The 27,632-nt window shown below is 46.5% G+C and overlaps 1 protein-coding gene across 1 annotated transcript; it reads left to right on the top strand.

Annotated features, from left to right (window-relative positions):
* Nucleotides 1-661: 661 nt before the first annotated feature.
* On the top strand, nt 662-26,747 carry FBXL16 (F-box and leucine rich repeat protein 16). The gene is made up of 6 exons (XM_031945724.1): nt 662-1,458; nt 18,032-18,732; nt 20,007-20,515; nt 21,197-21,281; nt 22,692-22,755; nt 23,152-26,747. Exons 2-6 carry the CDS (start codon nt 18,046-18,048, stop codon nt 23,298-23,300), a joined length of 1,494 nt encoding a protein of 497 aa, XP_031801584.1. The 5' UTR covers nt 662-1,458; nt 18,032-18,045; the 3' UTR covers nt 23,301-26,747.
* Nucleotides 26,748-27,632: the final 885 nt, after the last annotated feature.

Raw genomic sequence — 27,632 nt, 5'->3', positions numbered from 1 at the left:
GGCGGTGACCTCAAAGCCCGCCCCTCTCTGTCTCCTCCTCTCCCCTCTTCTCCCTCCCCTAGGAGCTCCGGGAACGTAGGGCCGTAGTGGCACCTGGTGCTCCTTTCCTTCTTCCCGGGGCCGGAGTTCAGAAGCCTCGCGCCCCCTCCTCCTCTACCAAGCTGGACCCCAGTAAACTGGGGAGGCCGGTCCCGGAGGAGTGTGGGTCCCCGCCAGACAGATCCGGGGAGAGCGCAGACACTCTCAGTCCTAGCACCCCATCCAGCCCTTGCGACGGACGCAGGGACCAGGGCTGTCAGAATCCGGGAGAAGCGCCACATCCCCGCCCCAAATAGTGAAACCTTTCATCCCCGGGGCTCTCGGCTCATCCATCAACTCCAGTTCTTCAGGGGGCAAGCCCCACCCCTTTGTAGCTGGAACCCCGCATCCCACCGGGGCCCGGCCCCTCCTCTCCTGCTAAGTGCATGTGTGTTTGTTATTGTTAGGGCCTGTATGTGTCCCGCTCGGCGCTAAGTTTTATGCACACACATACATGTGCACTGAAACAGACCCAAGGAAGCGTGCAGTCTACCTGTGCTCCCGCCCGAGTGGGCAAAGTGTGGACAGGCAGGCGTACATAAATTTCCCGCTGGTCTGTGTGCCGAGCCCGGGCGCAGGCGTGTGCACGCGTGAGCCCTGCACATGCCTGTAGACACATGTGTGTGCTATGTATGCGCGAGGACAGCCGGTCCCTGACTTGGGGCTCCGGAAAGCGGAGAAGTTTCAGTCCCCCCTATTGTCTGTCCCAGGGAGAGGCCACTCCTGCGGAGACTCCCGGCTGGGGGACCCGAGCCAGCTCTCGTGGCCTCATGCATTATTGATAATAATGGCTGTGTCTCTTTAACTGGGATTGGTTTACGACACCATGTGTGCGTGTGTGAGTGTGTGTGCGTGCGAGGGAGCGAGGGAGTGAGTGTGTGTGTGAGTGTGTGTGTGTGTATGTGTGTGTGTGTGAGTGTGTGTGTGTGAGTGTGTGTGTGGTTGGGGGGAATAGAGACAGCTTGCATCTCTCATCCTGTGCTCTCTGGATCCCAGCTTGCTGTTTGCTGGGGAGGAGAGGGAGGAAACACATTTTGCTCCCTGCAAAACGGCTTTATTTATTTTTGGGACGAACCTCCAGCCTTTCCCCCAGGGTGGGGAGAGCTCAAAACAGCAAATTCTGATCCGAACCCGGGAGCTCAGCTGCTGCCTCAGAAGCAAGAGAGGAGGGAAAATCGGCCTTCTTCGGGCAGAGACTGACCCCAGGACTGCCAGAGACGAGGGGGTTCGTCTGCCCGTGTCCTTCTCCTCCTCCTCCTCCCGCCTCCCCACCCCTCACCCCCCACGGTATTTTTCTCCTTCTCGCTTTCATGCTCATCTCCACATGAAGGGAAGACTCCCTGCGGACAGCATGGCATGAGCCCGGAGCCGGCGCGTGAGGTAAGGACTGCTACTCGCCAGATCCTTGGCGGCACAAAGCCCCCGGTGCCAGGTTGCATTGATGTCTGGAGGAGACATCCCACCCGGAGGGGCTGTGTGCGGTTACAATGAGGAGGAGGGAGGAGGCACGGTGCTTAATTACAGCCCTCTCGGAGTACCGGGGCAGCGGCGGCGAGATGGGCTTATGTAATGGCAAACACTCCTTCCTTACCCCACTCATTTCCAGTCTGCCCATGCAGACGGGCTCTGGCGATGAGACCAGAGACAACCGGATGCTACCAGACAGGTACCCCTCTCCTCTTCGGCCCTGCTTTAAGGAGTTGGTGCTCTTTGGCCCCTCGTTCCGCTTAAAGGGGGAAACCATCAACCTAGTTAAGGCTTGTTTATTTCTTGACGTCTCACTCCTCCCTGCCCACCCCACCCCCTAGCCATCTCGAATCTTGATTTAGATCCTTCTCTTCTCCCATCTCTGGGGACTCACTTCCAGAAGCATTGTGGGGGCTACTAGCCCAGGAAAGGTAATTGCCAGCCAAACCCACTACAGCCAACTGATGGGAAACGTAGGGGGCCAGAATGGAGGTGCAGAATAGCAAATGCCCAGCTCTCTTCCCCCTCCTACCACCTTACAGAGGGTGAAGGCACTCCTGGCTGCATTTCCCTACCCCCTTCCTCCCCTCCCCCTCATGGCAGAACGAGCTGTCCGTCTGTCTTCTGGAGTGTACTAATGTGATAGTTGGTAGATACAATCAAACTCGGAGATGGTGAAAAGTAGATTTCATGTTTTAGGGCGATGGATTAGTTCTGTTTCCTCAGAAAACTGGACAGAGCTGGTTTAGGGTATGGGTGGGGAACAGTTCTCTAATGCATAAAAAACAAGAGTGCAGAGTTTGAAAGGGAAGATCAGTTTAGGTGACAGGGGATGGGGGTTGTACTGGAAAATGATGAGAGGGTGAGAGGTTTAGGGAGAACTGAGTTTGACATCCCTGAGGCCTGCTTAGAGGGGCCTGAGGCCTGGTCTGTGTGCTTAACTGGAGGACAGACCAGAGAACCCGATAGAGCTTTCTTGCTCTGAGAAAGCTGTGCTATGTACTCTTCAGGTTTGAGGACTGACGGACAAGACAACCCTCAATCCACCACCTACAGCTCCCACTCCTTGTCCCCATCGCTATCTTCTCCTTATCTTCCCCAACCCTGTTCCTTGCATGCCCCTTTGCCAATTTTTTTCCTAGTTAGCCAGGGAAGATGGAGGCTTGCTTGTGCAAAGACAGCCTATAACTCTCATCACAAACAACTCCAGCAGGGAAAAAGAGAGAGCTTGTTCCTTCACTAGCCTCTTTTTTGCTTTTCTCTTTCCTATTTTCCCTGGGCCCTTCTATAGAATGCTTGCCCTCCAAACTCCTACTGCCCCACATAAATGAACGGGGTCAGCTGAGGCCATTCAATTTCTTCTACCCTAAGTACAAATCATCCCAAGTTTCCTGATTATACTGCTCTGTCATCTGGTCTTGCTCTTTCCCATAACCTGCTTGATGACGTGAGGTTGCCATAGGTGCTTTCTGAGAGTACATACAACTCCAGCCATAGATTGGTTCAGGAAGAGAAGGTCACCAGGACAGTGAAAGGGGGGTATGTGATATACATCTAGGACCAGGGGAAAGGTCAGAACCACACAGCTTCAAAGAGACAAAAGTTCTGGAAGGGAGACCAGAGTTCTGGGGCAAATAGGAAGGAGAAAAAAACCAAAACAAAACAGATAAGAGTTGAAAAGGGACAAGGAAAATGGATACTGCCTTCCTAAAGACTGGGTGTTAGTACTTTCCTGGAGTAAATGGTTGCCCAGGCAATGCCAGCCTAGTGTGCAGAGGAAGAAAGGAAGGATTAGAAGAAACAGGAATCAATTCTTCAATTTTTGCAGAATTTTGACCTTTGGTTCCAAGAGCAGGTTGATCACAAACTCACACTGGACCTTCTCCATGCTATTTTTGTTGTCTTAGGCTCCTAGGATAGCTGTAGCTTTAAAGAAAACATGTGTTTCCTTAACAGCTCTCTGGCCCTCCCTAGGCATTATACCCCTGTTGAATTTCTTCCCATATTTTAAAGCTTAGGAACTTAGGAAGAAAGGAAACAAGCATTTTATTAAGCACCTAACTTTGTGTCAGGCACTGTGCTAAACACATTTGATCCGCACAACAATCCTTGGAGGTAGATGCTATTATTCTCTCCATTACACAGTTGAGGAAACTGAGGCAGATTAAATGATTGGTGCAGCTGGTGAAAATCTGAAGCTGAATGTTAACTCAGGTTTTACTGACTCCCTGTAGGCCCAGCACTCTCTACCTACTGATCCATTTAGATAACTCTGCTCACTGAGCCACCTTTCTTCTGCAGGAAGTCTTAGCATGATGTAGTGGATGAAGTGCTAGATTTGGAGTCGGGAAGACCTGGATTCAAATACACCTTTGACATTTATGAACTGTATGACTATGAACAAATTATCATACCTCTCTGACTCTCAGTTTTCTTATCTGTAAAATGATGGGCTTGGATAGATAGCTTCTAGGTCCCCTCCAATACCAAATCTATGATACTCTGCTTCAGTTCCTTTTTCTGTGACCCATCAATAACAATACATTCTTTCTTCTTATTTCTTTTGTACCTCTCTCAGGCACTTGTGATGTAGTATTATTTATTGCAGGGGTCCTCAAACTATGGCTCAAGGGCCAGATGCAGCAGCTGAGGACGATTATCCCCCTCACCCAGGGCTATGAAGCTTCTTTATTTAAAGGCCCACAAAACAAAGTTTTTGTTTTTATTATAATCCGGCTCTCCAACAGTCTGAGGGACAGTAAACTGGCCCCCTATTTAAAAAGTCTGAGGACCCCTGATTTATTGTAGCTAACTGGGCACATAACAAATTCCCTTGGAAGCTCCATGAGGATTGGGATCATATCAATATAAACAATGTAACTACCATAAACCTAGAACAGCACTATGCACAGAGCAGGTAATGAATATTTTTTAGTTGAATTGAATCGAAGCAGATCTCATTATAGACTTAGTTTTAATAAGCATTGGAACCCATTCACCTACTTCAGCAGGTGCCCACTGCCCTTGGCTTAAGAAAGGGAATTTTCAAGCCAAGATTCACATGTCAAAATACCGTAGTTAATGTGATCTCTGCCCAGATCTCTCCCTTCTCAAAACATTCATTCCATTCCTGCTTCCTCATAGTGATACATAAAGGTTGTGGAAGACACCTAACTACTAACCCCAGAACCTACTGACCATTCCATCAACAAACATTTATTGGATGATTGCTATGTGCAAGGCACTGTGTTAAGTGCTGAGGATGAAAATGCAAAAATCAGACAGTCCCTGCCCTCCACAAGCTTGCAGCCTGCTTGGTAATTACAATATCAGAAAAGAAATATTTTATAAGAATTATGAACAGATTTGAGGAGATCACTAGTCTAGGGCTTTGGAAACTTTGATTCATTAGGATTCATGGGTTCAATACTCCCAGAAAAGGGAGGGAAGAGAGTGGGGGAAATTAATCATTAGCCACTAATTGCTCAGTCCATTCCTAACCTATCCTAAATCCAGAGAAAGGAAAAATTGCAAAAATTATTTTCTGTGTTAGTGTTGGGTATATTCTTTGGTGACGAGGAGCAAAGGGAGTCTTGGATGAGAATTAAGCTGTAAAGGAACCTTAAAAAATCAACTTTAAAGAGAGGTTTCAGAGTAGAAGGCAATTGGAAGATGGCTTTGTGAGACAGCTAATGAACTCTGTTCTCCTTTTCTTACTCTCCCCTAGGGATTCTTGTGTCAGGGATCTTTATTTCAGTCATGATCCAGTGGCCTTCATTGCTGTTCTATTGTATGTGGCAGGGGCCAAGATCCCTCTCTTCTATCTTTTTCCCATGCTGTTGTATTAGAAGCTATCAAAGAAACCTAGATATTCAGATAGATTCCCCATTGGTATATATATGGCAACCCTAGGAACTATTTTGGGCTGGAGTAGCTTGATGGGATACCAGAGAAGCCAGTCCCCCCTTCCACCCTCACCACAACCTTGGGCCCAGAGCCTGACTTTAGTTTTTTTCTTTCCACTTTCTAAATAGGTACATGGTAGTAACTCTTTCTCCTTGTTGGCATGTATGATTTATTCTTTGGTCTGGAACATTAATGTAAGGAACAATAATGTAAAATAATTTCTTAGCGGACAAAAAGGGCAAAAGGCATCAAAACATTGTGGTGGAGCTTATTCTTTCCCAAGAGTCCCTGGCATGCAGGTAGGGAGACTATAGCCCCCTGAGAACATTTCTGAGCTGGGGGTGGGAAGAAAACTCTGCTGTTATGACATCTGTAAAATGGAAGGAATTTTAATGTGCTTTAGTCATGGATTTTGTCAGTGAAAGTTTCTCAGCTGAGGAGGAAGTTGCCCCCACAATTTTTCTCTCAGCATCCTGGGTGCCCCTTTTTTTCATCCCCTGCCATCTTATTCCCATCATGTGGGAGTTGAAGATTGATGCAAGCTTCCCTAGTCACCCACACCCTCTCAACCCTACCCTATGAAGCAAGGTACTGCCCAAGTAGGGACCTGCAGAGAAAGAAAAGGTTTGTTGAAAGAAAGCTCATCAAAGAAACTTTGGGAGAGAGCTGGAAATGAGAGTGCGCTGAAAGAGAAGTCAGAAAAGAGAGAGGAAACTGATAGAAATTTGTCCCATCTTTATCAACACTCACCTGAAGATGTGCAAAGCACTTTACAAACTTGGACTAACTCAGGCAAACCTTCCTGAGAGGCAGGGGAAAGGATGAGAAAGTTAGAAAGGAGGAAAGGAAGGGATCAAGAGAACTGGAAGGAGAATTAGTAAGAAGGTTTGGGGAAGATACGGAGGAAGAGAATTAGAGAAAAAACTCAAAGATATTTGGAGAAAGAGCCCAATAGCCTTTCAATATGTAGGACAAAATAAGGAAATTCCAAAGAGGGGAAGTTATAAAAGTAGGGTCAGAAATCATTAACAGCAACCCAGTATATTTACAAGACTGGATTTGCAGTCTAAAGAGTTCATGTAAGAAAGGAATGGCACAAGACAGTATGGCAAGAGTCAGATATACATGTCCTGTCTGAATGTCTTCTGTGTCCCAACAGAGAATATACAAATGATGTCAATGCAGAAGGAAAATAATGGCCAGAATTTAGCATTTTCCTCTTAGGGTATTGAATATCTGAGGAAAAGAGTCTGGGTTCTGAAGGGCCTGCAGACTTCAAAATAAGCTATGGTCCAATTCTTATTTTTCTACCTGTGGGCTTTGTTTAAAACTTCTTAGTAAGACCTGCCCGGCCAACCCTGATGGGCTCAGGTTCCTGAGGGAAAGAGCTAGAGAAATGCAAGCATGTAGCTAGTTGGTGGTCAAGGCCCATCTTGAGAAATGGTAATGGTGGAGTTAGTCAACACCACATTTCTCAGGGGAATTTCTTAGCAGACAAAAAGGGCAAATGGCATCATTATTCCTTGAGCATCCTGGCAATTTCCACTCCCTCCTACTCTCAGAAGCAGGGACACTCCTGGACCACTGGCTGTAGAATTTAGAAGTATGACTATAGTTTCTCTCCTAAACATACTGCCCCTTTAATAGTTCCTTGTACCCTCTCCCAGTTAACTTTGCCAACCTTCATACTGGTGTACCATCCATCATCTCATTATCATCTCTCATAATCTCTGATCACTGTACTATCCCTCTAACTTCCATAATATCCTTTTCACTGCTGAATCATCCCTCTAAAGTAGCTCCAATAGTATAGGGCTTACCTATCGTGCATCCTTTAGTAGCTTTTTAGGTGGGTAAGTGAATAGGGCACTGGACCTAACATCAGGAAAAACAAATCCAAATCCTACCTCAGATATTTGCTAGCTGTGTGATCCTGGGCAAGTCACTCAGCTCTGTTTGTTTCAGTTTCACACTTACCTCTCAGGATTGCTGTGAGGATTTAATGAGATAGTCATTGTAAAGCACTCATCATAGAACCTGACACACAGTGAATGGTATATAATTGTTAGCTGTCAATGTTATTTTTTATTTAAATGCTTTGTACACTTTAATGTACTATGTAAAAGCTAGCTCTTATTATTATCTATAATATATTTCTCACAATTATACTATCACTCTAATAGCTCTAATATTCATTTTATAAATATGGTAGTCACTTAATATATAGCATAATTTGCCTTCCATTGGTATATCATCCCTCTAACATCTGCAATGTTGTCACCATCCAGGTGCCACCCTATTAACATTTGTAACATTTCTCTAACAGCTGCCCCATCCTTCACCTGAACTTGTTGTTACTCAGGTAGCTATAGCTTTCACACTCTTCTCCCACTGCCCCAGATTAATTCTATCAGCGGGAAGGATCCCCCAAATGGGGCCTTTTTTGTGGAATTAGCCATGTTTCTGAGTTTTCCTTTAGAGGCTCTCCATCCAGCCCAATAGGTCCACAAAATCCCAGTTCATCAATGTTCCCTTTGCCAATGGGGAGAATTAAAGGAATACATAGAGTGTTCTGAGATTCTCAGAGGTTAAAGGGTGGGGAGAAGCTTCAGATAGCATTATAAATGTCACTTACCAAGGTATCTCTTGGGCATCCAGATAAGACAAATCCATTTTTGCTCTAGGAGGGATCTTAAGAGGAATTTCTTCTCCCAACACATTTTACCCTACAATCCTGGAAATATGATCTTGGAAAATTGCAACCAATAATTAACTTCTGCCAAGATAGAAGTGAGGAGAGCTCCTTAAAAGAGTCCATGACTGAACTGAGAGATGGGATATATAGCTCTAGATATAACATGTAGGAGTACACATTACACACATATACACACATACATACATACACAGAACAAGACGGGGTGACCCAATCCTTATTTCATTTCAGCCACTCATATAGACAGCAGAAGGTTATTGTGGTCTGGACATCTTCCTCCTCAATGCCCAATCTTGGTATGAAGAGGAACACAAGTTACAGATACTCCCACCCTCATGGTTTGTGAGAGAAGCAGTGGCAGGAAGTTAAGTGGATGTCTTCACACATCTAACTTACCACTCTTAGACTCCTCCCTATAGAGTACAGTGAATTTATACATTACCACCTGAGAAACAAAGGCACAGCAGATTGAGCAATGAAGCAAAAATTGCCCAAGATCTGAATTGTCTTGAAAATGTCTCTTCCTTGATATAAGTTCCAGAATAAAGACTCAGACTTTTCTGTACACCTGCTATGGGATCTCAGCCGAACAGATTAAAAAAAACAAAAACAAAAACCCTAAGATCTATGGTTTGCTCCCCATGGTAGTTTGACAGTACTTCTGTTCAGGTCATGCTGTTTGAACATTGAGTTTGAGTCCCAGTTAGACTATTTATTAGTTATGTGATTTTAAATGTCACTTTTCTTTCAACTTCTGTTTTTTTCCTCTATCCAATAGTTATCTTGCACAACCTGCCTCTCAGATTTTTTTGTAAGGAAAAAGCCTAGTAAACTTTGAAACATTACATAAATGTAAAGGGTGAGGGATTTTTTTTTTTGAGAAGAAGTTACTTTGGGTTTTCTCTCAGTTTATGATCTTTCCTAGTGATGCAGGATGAGAACTGGAGTTGCAGTTAGGAAGACCAAAGTTCAAATCTTACCTCAAATAATTTTTAATTGGGTGATCCTGGCCAGATCAACTAACCTCTTTTAGGCTCAGTTTCTTCATCAGTAAAATAGGAATAATAAGAGCACCTACTTCACAAGAGTGTGGTAAGGATCAAATGCAACAATAACTTTAAAGGATTTTGCAAACCTTAAGGGCCTCTACCAATGCTAGTTGTTGTTTTTGTTATTATCATCATTATTCTGCCCCAATTATAGGTGTTAAGAAAATAAGTTAGGGGAAAAAAGAAATTAGAATAAGATAACTAACTATATCTTTCTTACCAGATCTAGTTGGACTTTTATGGTAGTACCTAATTTAGTGCCAAGAATAGTTAAAAGCTTAATCATTGATTCATGACTATGATGATCATAATGCTTGATGATGACCCACTGTACCAGCCAGCTGTGTCTTCTTAGGGTCAACGTTCTTATTAAGATGCTGACTCACTATGTGACCTTGGGCAAGCTTCTTTCCCTCTTCCAGAGCTCTACATAGTAAGGGAGTTGAGCTCCATAGTTCACCTCTGTCATTCTACAGTGGCTCTATTCTAAGTTCTCAAGTAGCAAAGTAGGGACATCTTCCCTATACCCCTAAACATTTATTTCAACACTCTTCTTCCTAAAAGTTCATTTCATTCTAGTAAGTGAGAAAGGAGAAGGAATCAAAAGATAGGAAATAGTCCAAATTAGAAACAGAAGGAATAGTCACTTGTCTAGAATGTGACAGTAGAGCAATTGTATAACTGGGAAATATCAAATACTTATACCCCTTTACATATAGATACACAGGTACAAACACAAACCAAACTGTCTTCCTCATTGTCCTACACGTCAGAGTTGCTCTGCAGCCTCAGAAACTGCCCCTTTCTGTTTCCCATTGTCTGATGCAGTTTGTGAGAATCCATGGGTCCATGCCATTTAAAGAGCTGGTAGCCTGTGGAGGGGCCAGACCGAGGCTGGCAGAATGAAATCAAGATGGGAAAACAGCACGGGGCAACTTGATGCTGAGGACAGGAGGGCTCTCCATTATCATGGATTGGGAAGGAGGTTTGACACCCAGAGCAGGGGGTTAGAATGTCTCCTGGAAGAGGCAGCAAATGTGGGGGCAGCTTGAACCCCAGGACTCTGGCAAGAGATTGCTCTGTATTCTTCCACAGTCAGCCTTAGCCAATGTCCTTCTCCTGATTTTGGAATGTTGTTGTCATTGTTTTTCCACAGGATGAAACCCTTTGTCTAGCTAGTTCAATAAAGTGTGTATATGTACAAATGTATGTTCATATGACATTTTGTGATTTGTTGTAGTTAGAGATATGCACTCTAATACATATGTGGAACTACATATATAATGAAGCAAAAAAAAAAAAAAAAAAAAAAAAGCTCTGTGGCCTTAGGGCAAGTGATTTCAGTTCTCTGAGACTGAATTTTCTCATATGTAAATCAGAGGGATTAGACAATCTCTAGGGTCTCCTCTAGCTCTTAAAAAACACAACAAACTTTCATTTATCTAGCAAATTCTCCACAGCAACCCGTGTTAGTATCATTATCCCCACTTTGAAGATAAGGAAACAGGAACAGAGGAATGAAGTGATTTGCCCATGGTCACTCAGTTAATAAGTGGAAAAGCCAGATCTGAACCAAGTCATCTCTGATCCCAAATTCAGTGCTCCTGCCACCCCACTACATTGTTTATGAGACTGTGTGTATGTGTAAAAATCACTCTATCCACATTGTTCAGAGTATTTAAAATCTTCAAAATCTTCAGGCCTCCAGAATTATTTCCTTTCCCAAGTTCTTCCCGAGCTGCTTTACTTCTACTCCTAGAGTCTCTTTCCTGCTGAGATTGAATTTCAAATAGTTTTGGTCCTGCGGCTCCCGCCGCCCCTCTCTGGGATGCTCTCCAAGGTGCTGGCCCCAGGCCCTGCGGCCTTCATGCGCCACTGTCCCTGTGTTGCTGTCCATGGTGCTATAAGCAGTGAGGCTCTCTTTATGTGGTTCTCTCTCAGCCATGGTGAATAGGCTTGGCAGTGGACATTTGGGAACCCAGAGAAGTCCAACAAGAGTAGAGGAAAGTAATAGCAAGATTTGTGAAGATGAAAGACTAGGGACAGTATTTTCAGAAAGGGGATATGGGGATTTGAGAAGGGTGACGAAAGTTAATATAACACATAGTTGGAGGAAAGAAGAGTCAGAGATTCTTGTAAATCTACATGCTCACCAACACACAAACCCTTTCAATATTTAGGAAACCTTTTTGTAAGATTGTTATTTTAAGATGGTAATATATTTGACTAATGCCAAGTCAGAGGATCATAAAGTTACTACTATGAAGTCCTTAAGAAGTATCTAGTCTAAATCCCTCCCTTCAAAGATGAGGAAACAAAGATCCAAAGAGGGTAAGTCATTTGCTCAAAATCACATAGATAATAAGTGGCAGAACTAGTATTTGAACTTGGGACCTGTTGTCTCCAATTTCAGCCTTGTTTCTTCTTTACCATATTGTCTACCTTCACTTTCTTCATGATAAAGAATGGTCATTTTGAAAAAGATAAAGCAATACATGAATATTCCAAGGAAAAAAATTCTGAATCTGTGACTCTGTAGACATTGCAAAAAGATTACACTTTGGCCTCTGGAGAGATAGCTGTGGGGCATCATTTCTATTCTTTCCCTAATAATACTTTGCAAATAATCCTAATAATATTTGTACATGTTATTATCCCCATTTTACAATTCAGGATAATGAGATTCAGAGAAGTTAAGTAACTTTCTCATGACCATACAGCTAGTAAGCATTAGGGCCAGGATTTAAATCCTGACTCTAAATACAGAGCACTTTTTTCTTATTGTGCCATACTTCTGAGAACTGAAATTCTGACTACAGTGTGCTGTTTACTGACTGCATGTTTACTACTATCTTTATCTAATCAGACATTAGTGGAAACTGTTAAATTAACATATAAAGATATTAAAAAGTAATTCTTAGAATCATGGAATATTGGATTTGGAAGGGAATATAGAGGTAATTTAATTTACTCTATTTTATAGATGAAAGAACTGAGTTCATCTAGCTAGCAAGAGGCAAAGCCTGATTTGAACCCAAGTCTTCAGTTTACTGCTATTATTAGGGATCATTAAATGATGTCAACTTGTCAAAACTAAATATTTTGTGCCTCCACAGGTTCAAATGAAAATCCAATTGCAATGTATAGACTTAGTCTCCTGAGTGGACCCAGATTTTGCCCATTTTAATTTCAGCTCTCCCTCTGCCATGCCATTATGCCTATCTCAAGTAATAATGATGTTAATAACTCACTTATCTATATCACTTTATGTTTTACTAAATGTTTTCTTCAAAACAATCCTATGTTGTCCATATCAATCATCAAGCATTTATTAAGTGTCCATTATATGCCAGGCAAAGTACTTCATGCTGGGATACAAAGACAAAAGTGACTGACTCCCTGTCCATATATATATGATATATGTGTATTGTGTATGTGTATGCATGCATATGTGTGTAGGCACACATGTATATTCATATATGATTGTGTGTATGATACACACATATACATGATTAATACCACATACATATACCAATATGGCATGTAATATATATCTGTATGAATACAAGCAAGATAGATTATAATTTATTGAAGGCAGCAGGGTTGATCAGGAAATATATCCTGTGGAAGGTAGAAGTTAAACTGAATATTAAAGGATGCTAGAGATTCAACGAAGCAGAAGAGAATGTTCCAAGCATAGACATGCCCATGTTCTACTGCAAAGGCATGGAGATGGGAGATAGAGTGTTATGTGAAGAAGAATAAAAAAGTTAGTCTGACCTTCTGAGACCATAGAGTACATGAATGGAGTTTATGTCTAATAAGATGTGAAAACAGAATTTTGTTTGTGAAGGATTTTAAAGGACAAAAGAGTAGTTTATGTTTGATTATAGAGATATGGAGCCTAATCTTAGGAAAATCACTGTGTTAGCTAAATGGAGGATGGATTGGAAATTAAAACAAGACTTGAAAGATGAAGAGTATGGTCAAAAGTGTTAAATTCTGGAGAAGTCTGGCAAGTATCATTTGCCTACAGTTTTACAGATGAGAAAATTAAAGCCCAGAAAGGAGAAGTAGTTTATCCTAAGTTGCAAGCTTTATGAATATCAGAGTCAAGATGGAATCCAATTCTAACTCTTAGTCCTAAATTCTTTTCCCTATATAAAACCACCTCTTTTAATGGACCTCACATAAATAAGAAGGGAGCATTCAAAGATGCCAAAAGTGTGGTAGTACATACTTTTTTTTTTTTTTTTTACATAACCAATTGCAGTGGTGATCAGTGAATCTGGTCACAAAGAATCCAGGAGGTAGTCATTTGAGAAAAGGGCAAAGATCTCATCATCCTGCACATATGCTTCTAGTCCTAGACTATGTTTAGCCTCTTCGAGTATAAAGAAAGAGGGGAGCAGGAGAGAGACAGTGATGATGGAATTCCAGTAAAGAGTCTTCTTTACTGGAGGGTAAAGCAGGCAAGTGTCTCACATTTCTAGACTTGGCAAGACTTCTAGTTACCTCCAAGTTATTAAAAAAGAAGAATTGGGATGGCAGGTGGTAGGTGGCCAAAGAGGAAGAGAAAGTCCAAACTTCAAGTTATAAATTTTCTTTGCCTTCTAACATGAGAATCTTTCCTATCTATAGTCTTCCATTCCTACTCCTATTTATTCTCAAATGGTTTATAAAGATTTATAAAGTGCTTATAGATCCTCAAATCTCAGCTTCTGTCTATTAACACAGGGCTATGCCAGAAATATGGCACTATGCCCACAGCTAAGTGTGTGTGAGAAAAGATACTCAGGGACACAATGTAGCAAATAGCTATTGTAATCAGCATATGGATATTCTTTTAAGTCTATATTCTGTACATCTCTATCAGTTCTATGTCTTAAGAACTAGTAGAAAGTCAAAGGAAGAAGGGATCTGAAAAGTCATTTAGTTCAAATACCTCATTTTGCAGATGAAGAGAGAGGGTCCCAGACTGAAGAAATGACTGGGTTAGGACCAAATAGCAAAAAAACCCCTAGAATCCGGGTCTTTAGATTCTCAGATTTCTTCTGCTTAGTATTTCTTGTTGTTGGGGGAGGCAAGGGAAACTAGAAAATGTCAGTTCCTTTCTCTCTGAGAAGCTAGGAGCTTACAACCTATTTAGGGAAACTAACCTCACCCACACATTAAAAAAAAAAAAACTATTAGAGAATAATAGCAGTTTACAATTAGGTGTCATAAGGACTGAGGTCAAAGGAGGGAGGGACTAATGTGGACTGCTGGGAAGATCCCTTGAAGGGCTTTGAGCTGGATTTTCAGGCTCCTGAAAGAGTCTCTGAACCAAGAACAAACAGTTTCTATGCCTATATCTTTGTGGATGAGTTCGAAATCATTCCAAACTGTAAATATAACTAGCTATTTAAGGAGCCCAAGGAAAAATTTCTTATTCTCAAGAAAATCAGCAGGAGACCAGGATCTTGGTTACTGAGGCCATTCTCATCACCAGCTCTTTATTTCCCATTGAAAGGTCTAATTCTGCAAAGATGGCCCCAGAAGTTGCTGGGAAAATGATTATGTGGTTCCAAAAGGGGTATTGGGCTTCTAGTCAAGGTTAAGCAATAGGTGTGAGTCACTGGCAGATTAGAGCTTTCCATCCCTAGGCAAATACTTCCCAGCCAGAGAATCAAAGGCCAGAATGAGAGCTGGGAACCAGGAGAGCCTTTCTTTGCAGAGTAGGAATCAGAGAGGAATTTGCTATGGGACCACAGCAGGCATGGCAGTAATCATGCCAGCTAATTATCCAGCCCCTTTCATCCTCAGCTCACCAAGTGCCTAATCTCCACTACCCCCTCTGAGTTCAATAGCCAGGGAGGATTTATGGAGGAAGAAACAAGAGCAAAGAAGAGCTAAATAAATTACAAATTGGACTTTAGCATGCCTGGCTTGGGAAAGAACAGAAATGAAAGAAGGTTCAGAATCCTGTCTTCCCAATCCCACCAACCCTTTGCCCATCATCTTAGCTAATGTCCATGTATGAAAGAGAAGACTTGTTTCCTATCTCAGCTCCTCTCCTGGGTTACTCCTTTTACTTTCTTTTTTGCTTTAGGTTACCTAACTACCAAATTAGAAGGATAAGCATCATTCCATTCCAAGAAATTGTGAAATTGAAGAGTGTTTCATTCAATCAGTCTATATTTAGTGTGTATCCTTTATGTACAGGGTGCAGTGCTAAGTGCCATGAAAAGCTACTGGAATGGAAAAGACAGTCTCTATCCTTGTGGAGTGTGTAGTCTAGTTGGAAAGATAAGCACAACATGTATAGTAAGCCTTTATTAAAAGTTTATTGAATTGGATAAAATACAAATAACTATAATAGGTAGAATGTATTGCATGTCCTAAGAGAGATGCAATAAAATGTGGTGAAAATTCAGAAAACAGAGCAATTACCCTCACTTGGAGGGACTAGAAAAGGTTTCCAGGAGGAGAAAATGTTTGATCTGGGCCTGGAAATATTGGTAGAATTGGGGCAGACAGGGATTGACCGGTCTTTAGGGCACTCCATGTAGAGGTGATAGTGCAAGCAAAGTCTTAAGAGACAGGAAAGTATGGAATGTCTTTAGAGGACAAAGAAGAATCTAGGTTTAGTTAAGACTCGGCCTGGTGTAAGGAAGCAGCAACGTAAAGAAAAGTAGGGTGGGACTAGGTGGTGGAGGACTGAATGCGGAATGACTTTGGCTTTCATTTGTGGGCAAAGAGGAACCTCCTGTAAAGGCAGAAAGCAACTTGGGAGCAAAACCTGGACAAATGTAAGAGTTATTCTTTTTAAATTATGTTTAGAATGATTAGAATTACTCTTGATCGTGGTGCTGCCCTGGTCGTACTTGGTTTCTATGCTGACTAGTCCAGGAAGGGGGACAAGGCGATGCTCTCTGAAACAAGGAGAAGATGAACAGGACCCGGGTCTATGTGCTCCGGAGAAGATGCTGTCTCACATCTCTGCCTGAGTCACAGACCAGGGCCTGCTAGCTAGCTTGGATTGGCTTTGGAGCCCAAGAATTTGAGGATAAATTTTAGGGTGGGGGCGAGATCCGCTATGGCAAAAAGAGGAGGTGGATACCCAAGTCTGGCTGCAGCTTGACTCATCGTCCATCATCTCACCCACCCCCAGGCAGGGAATGCAGGCCCAAACCAAGAGGGCAGGTTTCCACCAAGAACACTGTCTTCTTGGTCAGACTGAGGCAGCCTCAGAGATCTCCGAGGCCTGGGGTGCTGCGGGATTCTGTCACTTCTCTGCTTGGAAAGGGGCAGGAAAGAACCCCTCCTTGCTGGCCGGCGGCCCGGCCTAGTCTAAAGTCCTTTGGGCCCTCATTTCAGAGTGGGGTTTAGTTACCGTAGTTCCTGAAGTCTGACTCAGGGCCTGGGGGCAATGTGGATTGTTACCCCTGGGGTTTTCTTAGGGAAGAGGAGAGGGGCCATTCAGAATGCCTGTGCCCCGGAGCTTGACATTCTCACCTTACCAGCCCAGGTGAGGATACTGGGCTGGGGCTGGGTAGAGACGGTATCCTTGGGGGGATAGTCTCTGGTTCTTGGAAACCAGCTCTGGCTCAGAGCTCCGCTGAAGGAGCCGCGTGATAAATCAACAAAGGGAATCTGGAGCTCTAGGCACCCAGTTCATAGTCATCAAATTTTAGAGCAGGGGCTTGGACTTGGCCACAAGATCCCTGTCTCTCAATCTTGAGCTCATATTTAGAATCTGAGGGAGACTTCTGGCAGAGGTAAAACTTGCTGGGGCGGGGGAGGGGGTTGGGGAGGCAGGAAAGGGAATAGACTGAGGGACAGATGGGAAGAACTCTCAGTTTTCCTGTATCCAATTTCAGAATCTCCAGGGATCAGGACTCTGCCCATACCACACCAGGCTTGGGATAGCCAACCTGTCACTAGGACTAGGTAGGGGTGGACCTTGGGGAGGAGGAGACATAGGCCTGAAGCAAGTTTCTTCCTGGAGGGGGGAAGGGAATACCATATATAAATCATCTCTCTTGACAGGATGGGCTCTCTCACTTTGAAATGAAGCCTTCTCCCAAGGATCCCATATTCCAAAGTCTTATATACCTTCCTTTTGGGCTTCACCCCTGCCACCCACCTCCTCCATGCCAAGGATACCTCAGGTGGGGTGAGAAATGTGGCTCAATCGAAATCTCCATTGAGTCATCTTCATGGCATGTACAGGATTGATCTGGATCAAAATGGTCCAGGGATTTCTTTGGAACACTTTATACAGGGACTTCCTCCCTCCCCAAAATCTCTTCCCCTTACAGCAAGTACGTGTAACACTTCAGTTCATGAATTTAATCTGAGTGGTCCTAGCTGGGGCCTCAGGTGGTTGACCCTAAGTATTCTTTTTTCCTCCAGTCATCATTCTTATTCATTTCTGGAAGGGTTCACTGTTTGGGGATTTTTTCCCTGTGTTTCTGGTCTCACCATTCAGAGGCCCTTAGCCACAGGACCTCCACTACTTTGTCTCCTTGTGAAAGAGCCTAACACTAGTTGGGTCAAATCCAGAGATTTGAAGATTTTAATTTAGTCCTTTCCAGGTAACTACCACCCAACTTTTCTCTAGGCTCTGTAGTCTTCCTTCCAAATAGGGTGAGAACAGAGGGATTCCCCATCTGTCAAATGGCTCATTCAAGATGCTCCGTGTTAGGCCAGGTTACCTCAGAGCCCTTAGATCCAGCAGATGTTGCACATCCCCACCTTTGCCTGACCTGCACAAGGCCCCCCTCCCCTGCTTCACCAGCCCCCTGCCTCTCCCTGTTTCCTGTTCCGTTTGCAGAGTGAGCGTGGAAGATGTCGAACCAGAGCGACGGCAACACCAAGCCCCCATGCTTGCCCCGCAATGGCCTGGTAAAGCTCGCCAGCCAGCCCAACGGCCTCAGCTCTGCCAGCATCACCAAAGGGACCCCGGCTGTGAAGAACCGCCTCTGCCAGCTGCCCCCTGTGCCTGCCCTCACCAGCCCGGCCTTCCCAGTGCCCCCTGAACGACCCCTGCCCAGCCTGGCGTCCCCCCTCTCCTTAGCTGCCTTGGCAGGGGGGCCGTGCCCCTCCTCCGAGCCCCTTGCAGCTGGACTGTCCTCTGGTGAGAACCCGGGCCAGGCTCCCGCATCCCCCACAGAGAGGCAGCCCTTGGCGGTGGATGAGAAGATCCTCAATGGCCTCTTCTGCTACTTCTCGGCCTGTGAGAAGTGTGTGCTGGCCCAGGTGTGCAAAGCCTGGCGGAGGGTGCTCTACCAGCCCAAGTTCTGGGTGGGCCTCACCCCGGTCCTGCACGCCAAGGAGCTGTACAACGTGCTTCCTGGCGGGGAGAAGGAGTTTGTGAACTTGCAGGGCTTCGCCACGCGGGGCTTTGATGGCTTCTGCCTGGTGGGCGTCTCGGACCTGGACATTTGTGAATTCATTGACAACTACTCCCTGTCAAAGAAAGGTGTCAAGTCCATGAGCCTCAAGCGGTCTACTATCACCGACGCCGGCCTGGAGGTAGGGGCTGGCGGGGTAAGGAGGAGAGGGAGAGGGGAGGGGAGCACAGTCAGAAGGACCGAGTCTGGTGTCACAAGGAGAAGGGCGGAGAAACTGCACCAGAGCAGTCCCCACCCGGCCAGGACTGGGAAGGGGCGGAGCTGGGGGATTCTGGATACGGGGACTCGGTGCACATGGGGGAACTCAGGGAGGAAGCAGCTGTGGAAAGGGAGCCGGTAGGACATAGAAGAGTCTGATGGGAGATGCTAGGCTCTGGGACCGTAGGGATTATCTGATCCGAATCCTGGGTTTTTCTAAAACGACATCTATGATTTCATTGGTATAGACTCTGAATTAACTACGGGGTTCTTCGAGTGAGGGAATTTCTGCTACTGTTCCGAAATTTCCCGTTTTAGAGAGTTACCTGGGGAATCAAAAAGTTAGGTGACTTGGACAGGATCGTATAACTGGGATGTGTCAGCGGGGAGACCGAGGATGGTTTCCCGTTTATTACGCCGCGCTGCATTTTACAGAGGACAAAACTGAGGTTGGGAATGAAACAGAAAAACTCTTTTCTCTGAGACCTCACAGCTACGTATCTGATTGGCCAGAGAAAGGGAGAAGGGGAAGGAAAACAAAGGGAAGGACAGGGAGAGAAGGGAAGGAAAGGCCAGCAGAAAAGAGGGAAAAAGCGAAGCTGTAGGGGTAGAAGAAGAAAGACGAGGAGATTGCTACTTGAAAATCCTGATACTAGTAAGTGGAAAAAGGTGCGTCACCAGGGAAGCGGAGCAGCCCCACGGGCGGATCGCCCGCATTCAGCTGCTCATCAGTCCGTCCGACGGCGGCCTTCCCTGAGGACCTAAGTAGGCGCTTGGGGCGGGGACGGCTAGGCGAGGGAGCTGGCACAAAGGAGGGAGACAGGGCCCGGCCCCCGGGGGGGAAGCCCAGCAGCAGGGCTAACGTGCAGGGTAAGGGTCTCACGGGGCCCTTCCAGGGCTGTTCAGAGAGACCCCTGAGGCGTTCTGGGAGGGTTTTGCCAGCCAGACGCCGCAGAAGGGGAAGGGAAGCGGGAGGGAAGAAGGGCCTTCCCCGCGGGGAGCCGGCCCGGCCGCGAGCCCCCGGCCTCTGTGGCAGGAGCCCAGCCAGCGCGGAGGGCGCCCACCCTGCTCTCGGACGCGGCCCGCCCGGGGCGCTCTGATCCGCGGGCCGCGGGGCCCAGGGCTGGCGCCGCGGCCTTGTCGGTGTCCGGCCCGGGGGCCCGAGACCCTCACGCGGCCCCCGCCCGCCCCTCCCAGGTCATGCTGGAGCAGATGCAAGGCGTGGTTCGCCTGGAGCTGTCCGGCTGCAACGACTTCACCGAGGCCGGGCTGTGGTCCAGCCTCAACGCCCGCATCACGTCGCTGAGCGTCAGCGACTGCATCAATGTGGCCGACGACGCCATCGCCGCCATCTCGCAGCTGCTGCCCAACCTGGCCGAGCTGAGCCTGCAAGCGTACCACGTGACGGACACGGCCCTGGCCTACTTCACGGCCAAGCAGGGCTACACCACCCACACCCTGCGGCTGCACTCGTGCTGGGAGATCACCAACCACGGCGTGGTCAACATGGTGCACAGCCTGCCCAACCTCACCGCCCTCAGCCTCTCGGGCTGCTCCAAGGTCACCGACGATGGCGTGGAGCTCGTGGCCGAGAACCTGCGCAAGCTGCGCAGCCTCGACCTCTCCTGGTGCCCGCGCATCACCGACATGGCGCTCGAGTATATCGCCTGCGACCTGCACAAACTCGAGGAGCTGGTGCTCGACAGGTAGGGCCGCGGGGGCCGAAAGGGGGGGGGGCCGGCCGGAGGGGGGGGGCGCGAGGGCCGGGCGCGCGGGGGCGGGGATGAGGGGGGCTGACCAGGAATCTGTGAGGGGGGGGGCGTAAAAAGGGGCCGGAAGACTTTCTCTTTAAATTTACATGTTCATATCTTTTTAAGTGTACAAATTTCCACCAAAACCCCCTATGAGCTAGGCAGTACAAACATTATCCCCATTTTATAGATGAAGAAACTGAGAGGCAAGTAATTCATGCAGAAACACGCAGCTCCTCGCCCCGACAGGGACGGGAACTGAGGCTCCCGAGTCCTCTATGGCATTGGGAATGATAGCAAACCTCCCCGGGAGTCCTTTGCCAACCTAGTCCGAAGCCCCTGGAACGGGATTCCTCATCGTTGAGTGACTGGCTTTGAAGTCGCATCCAAAGCCTTCCTTGCCAGCAAGTTCCCTCCTAGGAAAAAGGAAAAAGTTAATATATCCACGGCACTCACCAAAACGCATGAAAAATGAGTGCTTCAAGCAGTGACCGCCCCTCCCCTGCCCTCTTCCTCCTCCTTCCCCCCCTTCTCCCCTATTTTAAGATGGGTTTTGAAAGATAGTTTGGGAAAAGGGCAGGAGCCACGCGTGCCCACCTTGCCCCCAGGCAGATACCCTCTGGTCTGATCCCACAGGTGTGTCCGAATCACAGACACTGGGCTCAGCTACCTGTCCACCATGTCTTCACTCCGAAGCCTCTACCTACGATGGTGCTGTCAGGTAGGGGCCCCTTCCCCCAAGCTTCTCACAGAAAGGCCCCCAGCCAGAGGCCCGTCTCAGGTTCCTTTCCTAACTCCAGGGTCAGGGGCCAAAGAAACAAGTCTCATAGAAGGCCCCTTGGAGCAAATCTTGCCCAGACTTTCCTCCCCATCCTCTTCCCCTAACCACCCCCCAGCCCATGTTACTGCTAAAATAAGTTTTTCACCCAGGACTCACGGACTCCATGGATAGATTTCATGAACTTGGATAGAAAAAAATACATCTTCATTTCAACATAATTGATCTCCTTTGTAATCCTTATTTTATTTTTATGCATTTGGGAACATTATTCTGAGGAGCATTTATTAGTTTTGGGGATCTAGTTAAGAACCCCCACTTTAGAAGGCTTATCCCCAACCTTTCTGAGCACCCAGATGCACAGAATCTCAGATTTGGAAGGGACCTCAGTGGTTAGAGTCCAACCTGCACCTGAGCAGGAATGCTTGCAACCACATTCCCAAAAGGCAGTCCCCTAACCCTCTTCCTAAAGACCTCCAGTGATGGAAAGCTCACTACCTTTTGAGGATTCCCCTTTCTCCTTGTGGAGAACTCTAATTGCTACTATGGTTATTTCTGATCCCACATTGAAGTCAGCTCCCCAGTGTCTCCCACCATTGCTCCTCGCTCTGCCCTTTGGCAAGTTGGCAGGAATTGGTGGCAGGTGGGACGAGCCTGGTCCCACTTCTGACACGAATAGCCTTTAAGTACTTGGAAACAGCAGGCATGTCTTGGCTGAGGCTGCCCTTGGATAATTATGCCCCTTTTCTCCAACTAATGCTCCTGGGGTATGGCCCTTCCTGGAAGGGCTTCCATTGGTCAACACCCTTCATAACTGGACACAATACTGCAGATGAACTCTGACTCAGGCAGAATACTAAGGCATACCACCACCATTGCTCCAGACATTTCACATAAACTAATGGAGTCTAAGTTCTCATTTGTTTTTGGTTTCCTTCTTTCACCATTTACTCACTAAGACTACCTGGAATCCACTAAAAATGTCTCCTAGTTCTTTTTGACATGAACTACTATCTAAATTCACCTCTACCACACAATATTTATATAAATGATTTTTTTTGTTTTTAAAATCAATTTTTATTGAGATCTCTTATGTTTATTTCACCCAAATTTTTTCTTATACTTTTCCATTTCTCCCTCCCAAAGATTCATCCCTTATAACAAGGAAAAACAAAAGATAGAAGAGATAGACATTGTACAAAACTGAGCAATATACTGAAAAGCAGTTTGTTTTAACCCAAATATAGAACTTTATAGAAGGAGGTGGTGGGGAGGGATTCTTCCCTCCTAAACACAGGGAGAGAGGGGAGATATGAGAAGGAAAGTATTAACTGAGGCCCATTGGCTCCACAGGTGCAGGACTTTGGGCTGAAACACCTCTTGGCCATGAGGAGTTTGCGCCTCCTCTCTCTTGCAGGTGAGATCCTTGCCCTCCACTTTTTACCCCATTTCTCTGCCCCCTGCCCGCTCTTCCTGGTGCGCAGCCTCCTCTAGAGAAGGGGGGCAGAGCTGCAGCCCTTACAGAAGTGGGAAAGGGGAACAGGTGGCATGCCCCCCACCCCTGCCTGGATGAGAAACCCCTCTGCCCAAGTTCCCCAGAGGTGGGTCTGGGTCTCTCTCTTCCTCTACTCTAGAACCTGGGGTATCCCAAGGGACCAATCAGCCCTTGGGATGTGTGCCCTGTGGGTCAGACCTAGAAACCTCCCACTCAGGAGGTCTCCCCGGACTTCCCCAGGCTCTGGGTTGGGGTGGGGGAACTGAAGAAGGTACTTGTTGCCCCCTGCCTCTCATCTGCCCCTCCTCGTGCTTCCAGGCTGTCCCCTGCTGACCACCACGGGGCTCTCTGGCCTGGTGCAGTTGCAGGAACTGGAAGAACTGGAACTGACCAACTGCCCTGGAGCCACCCCTGAGCTCTTCAAGTATTTCTCCCAGCACCTCCCCCGATGTCTGGTCATAGAGTAGGGGCCCGGTCGGGTTCAGCCCCATCCACCTTGGGACTTGACCCTTCTTGCCCCACTCAGCTTCCTCCCTTCTCCATTCAGTTTCATTTTCCCATAGGGACCTGGGTCATACTCCACATAGGACCTAGGAGGCCTAGGAACCCAGCCTAGCTTTCCCCCCACTCCACCACTGCTCTGCCCTCACCATCCTCTGCGTCAACTTGCCAACTAACTCAAGCCAGGAATAACTAAGGGGGGAAAGAGGAGGGCAGCTGGCTTCCCTGTTTGGGCCAGTAGCTGGAGGGAGCGATGGGGAGCTAAGGAGATTGGCTCTTCCTCTCGGCTAGGCTTGGAAGGATGGGCAGCGCTGGGGCCCTGCTTCCCACACTCACACACCGCTGCTCAGATGCTCAGGAGCAACTTGATTATCCCCTTACTGCTGCCTTCCTGCCCCTAATGCTCTCAACTACTTCTGCCCTTCCCTCCCTGGGGTAGGACAGAGGCAGCTTTAGGTGGTGGGACAGCATTTACCCCGGGTGGTCCCAAAGAATCCTGGGACCCCCATTTCGGGGCAAGAAGGAGAAGATTCCTGCTTTTGAACCTACACACACGTTTGCACACAGATGCACACACACACACACACACACACAATCTCGACTCAGACTTATCCAGAACCAAATTCTGGCAAAAGTCTCGAGGCTCATACCCAGGGCCCCTTTCAACTGCTCTCCCACTTTAAATTCTCCCCTAGAACACACACACACACACACACACACACACACACACACGACACCATATACCCTGAAGCCTCAGGCCTTCCAGCTAAACCAATGGGTGCTGGGCATGGTACCATTTGTCATGGAGGGCTACTGGACAGAGCCTATCCCCAGGACCTCTCATGGGTTGATAAGTGGCAGAAAGTGGGGATGGATTAAGACAGAGGCTCTGAAAGAGCAGGGAAGCATAATGCCCTGGGGAAAGTGGGGTGAGAGAAATGACCCCACTTTCTCTGTCCTCATGGTCTGGAATGCTGTTTCCCAAGTGGTAGGCTCATCCTGTCCTTCAGGGAGAAGGAACCCCTCCCCTTCCTCGACTATGAGCACATACACATACATGGGTACACATGTGCATGCCCCTCTGTGCCCTGCTCTGCACGCCTGCCCACAATCATGTTCACCCATGCACAAATCCTATCCCACCCACCCCAGCTCAGGCAGCTCTATCCCATTTCCCCCAAGACCTCTGGCCAGAGCGGCCCCTTTGGATCCCAGTCCTGGGTGGAGGTTAAGTGGAAATAGACCCTTAATGAAGGCTAGTTTTGTTTCAAAAGGTACTGAAGAGAATCTTTAATCTAGGTCACTGTTCCCCAGGACAAGAGTTAAGGCCCGGAGTGTTCACGGCAAAGCCCACATCTCTCGTTTCTCCCCATCTTTTTCCCTCTAGCTTCCTGCCTCCTTTCGTCCCCCTCCTCTTCCTTGTTCTCAGATTCAGCTGTTTGCTCTAGCTCCCTTGTGCCCCATTGGGCCCATTTTCCAAAGTAAGGCCACCGGCTAGCCATGTCCAGCATGCATCGCTGGGGGCAGAGGAGGGACTCTCTTAGGCTTTGCTTTTGAACAGAAGCATTTCCTTTTTCTGTTCCCATCCCTCCAGTATCTTCCCCAAATCTTCAGTTTGGGGAGAGGTGTTGGTTTCCCCTCATGGGGAAATTGAGGTATGTAGTTCCAGCAGGCAATCTGAATGATCCTGTGAGCACAGAATGAAGCTGAGGGTCTCACTTTTACTCCCACTCCAGATGGTTCTGCTGTTTCCTAACCACTGTGAGGTCTGGGATATGTCAAGGATGTGGTAGGGAAAATGTCCAAGGTCTCCCCTTCAGCTCCTGATTCCCTATCCTCCTTGTTTCAGGGAGTTCCTATTGACTTAGGCCAAATTCTCCCTCCCTCACCCTGGGTACAGCATTTAGAACCATGGCCTGAGGCAGGCCTGCAAGACCATACTCTGCCATTGGAATCTTCTTCCTTATGGTTGGGGTCCAGGGGAAAGGGAAGAAGGAGAAAGACTCCTATAATAGGATTGCTAGAGGAGACCTGGAAGTGCAGGATGTAGGTAAGGAATGAGCCGAACAGGGGGCCTATTCCTGGGGTTGGGTACAGTGTTTCCAGGGTTCAGATTTCTGTCTAGATTGGGCTCTCTCTTCCTGGTCTCAACCCACTCCATTGTTGATATGGCTCCTTCCCTGCATCTCCCAGAAGGGAAATGGGACTGGGGCCTGGGGCCTAGAGCTAAACCTCTCCCTTCCACCTACTCCCCCTCCTTTAGGAAAAAGCTTCCAGGGTTCCCCAAATACACTCTGGTTGCTGGAATAAGCTCTCTCTGTCCACAAGCTTCCAAAATCCCTCATTGCTCTGAGGGCCAATGGCACAGCGGTGGGTTTTTTCAGCACTGAAACCCAATCGATGTCTTTATGCTTTGGGGTTTGGGAACCATTTATACCCTGTCCTGCCTAGGCTGGGACCCAACCCCATATGCCCCAAGGACAACTCCAACCAGCAACTCTGATCTTCCACAGCATCATGGTGGGGGAGAGGACTTCTTTATTGGCCACCCTGATCCAACTTCTCCCCCCATCCCCACTCCACCCACCTCCGATGGTCTCTGATGATGGCCGCATAAGATCCTAAAGCATTTGGAAGTCCGGGATTCTGGAATCGAAAGTTGGCACCATCCTAGCAAGAGAGCTGAGGAGGGGAAGTTGGTTCCCCTCCCATTCCAAACAGGAGATCCCCAGGAGACACGGCTCCCCTCACCTCATCCTGGGAGTGAAGAGATCATTCTGATCGGAAGAGACAAATCTAACCCTAAAGCGAAGAGACAAATCTAACCCTAAAGCTTCACACATTCTCCCCTTCCCCCCTTCCTCCCCACTCAGAGAGGAAAAGAGAGAGAAAGAGGGGGGAAAGAGAGAGAGAGAATAGACAGAGAGAGAGAGAGAGGAGAGAGAGAGAGAAAGAGAGAGAGAGAGAGAGAAAGAGAGAGAGAGAGAGAAAGAGAGATTGTTGAAGTGCAACAGAGAAATGATTTGACAGCCCAAAGATTTTTCCTGTATCCTGGGAGCCAGACCATCTGGCCTGGGGCTCCGGGCTGACTTGGTTCTAAGCCAGTTTTCTCATCCCCCCTTCTCTGTTTTGTACCCCCTGGGGTCAGGGAGGGGAATGGGAGAAGTGTTCATTGGTCCAAAGTATTAAAGTAACTGAAGCTGTGATATTTCCAACTACTGTAGGAGGAAAATAAAAGGGAGATAGGAAAAAAAAAAAAAACCCAACCCTGAAAACCATTTTCTTACTGTACATAACAACCTCATTCTCCTGTATATGCGGAAGATATAACCTTATATTTGGTAAGTGTTTCTTGTGCTATTTTATCACGTGATCTGTTTATAAAAATATATATTAAAAAAAAGTTGCAAAAACACTTGTGTTAGTGTTTCTTGATCTTGATACCATGTGATGGAACTGGTGTTGAAGACTCAACCCCTGAGAAAGGAACAATCCACCCGTCCTCCTCTTCCAATTTTTTTAGCCTAATAATGACTATTACCGCTATTACCAACTCCTGTGTTGCTCTTTTTATTTCTCATAATGTTCCAAGGAGGTAATAAGGCAGCTATTATTTCCATTTTACAAAAGGGGAAATTGTGGTAAAATGTTTTGTGAAACCTATATAATATGCATAAATATGTACTATATATGTATATTAATCATATAGCTTGGTCTCTGCTACTACCACCTGGTTGTTAGGATGAAATGAGGAAGGAATTATAAATTATGAATCATATATAAAATAAGACACCTGGACTAGATGGTGTCCAAGGTTCCTTCCAGATCCAACATCCTGAGAATTTATGTTGTATTTCATTTTGAGGGAGGATTTTGGCCAGTTGGAGTATTTCCAAAAGAGGGTGATTAAGGTGGGGGCACTAATGGAAACTACACAGATGAGGATAGTTGGAGGATCTGTGGATAGTAGGGGCAATGTGATAGCTATCTTCAAATTTGAAGGACTTTCCTGTAAAAGAGGGATTATATTTCTATCTGACCTCAGACAGAATGGTTGTAAATTATGGAGGCTCAGTTATCAGAGAAAATTCCCTAGAAATTAGCTGTTCAAAAATAGAATTGGCTTTTTGAGATAGAAGTGAGTCTCCCATCACTTTAAGGTCTTCAAAGGATGTTATAGAGGATTCCTGTGAAAGTGTAGGTTAGGTCACCTGTGAGGCCCCTGCAGGCTTAATGTCCTACAATCCTAGTTAAATGACTTATTCAAGGTTACATAGTGGTGTAACCAAGCCTAGAAT

Source organism: Sarcophilus harrisii, chromosome 1 (genome assembly GCF_902635505.1).
Source record: "Sarcophilus harrisii chromosome 1, mSarHar1.11, whole genome shotgun sequence".
NCBI lineage: Eukaryota > Metazoa > Chordata > Mammalia > Dasyuromorphia > Dasyuridae > Sarcophilus > Sarcophilus harrisii.
The sequence above is the reverse complement of the archived record's forward strand: the minus strand, read 5'-3'. Positions and strand labels throughout refer to the sequence as shown.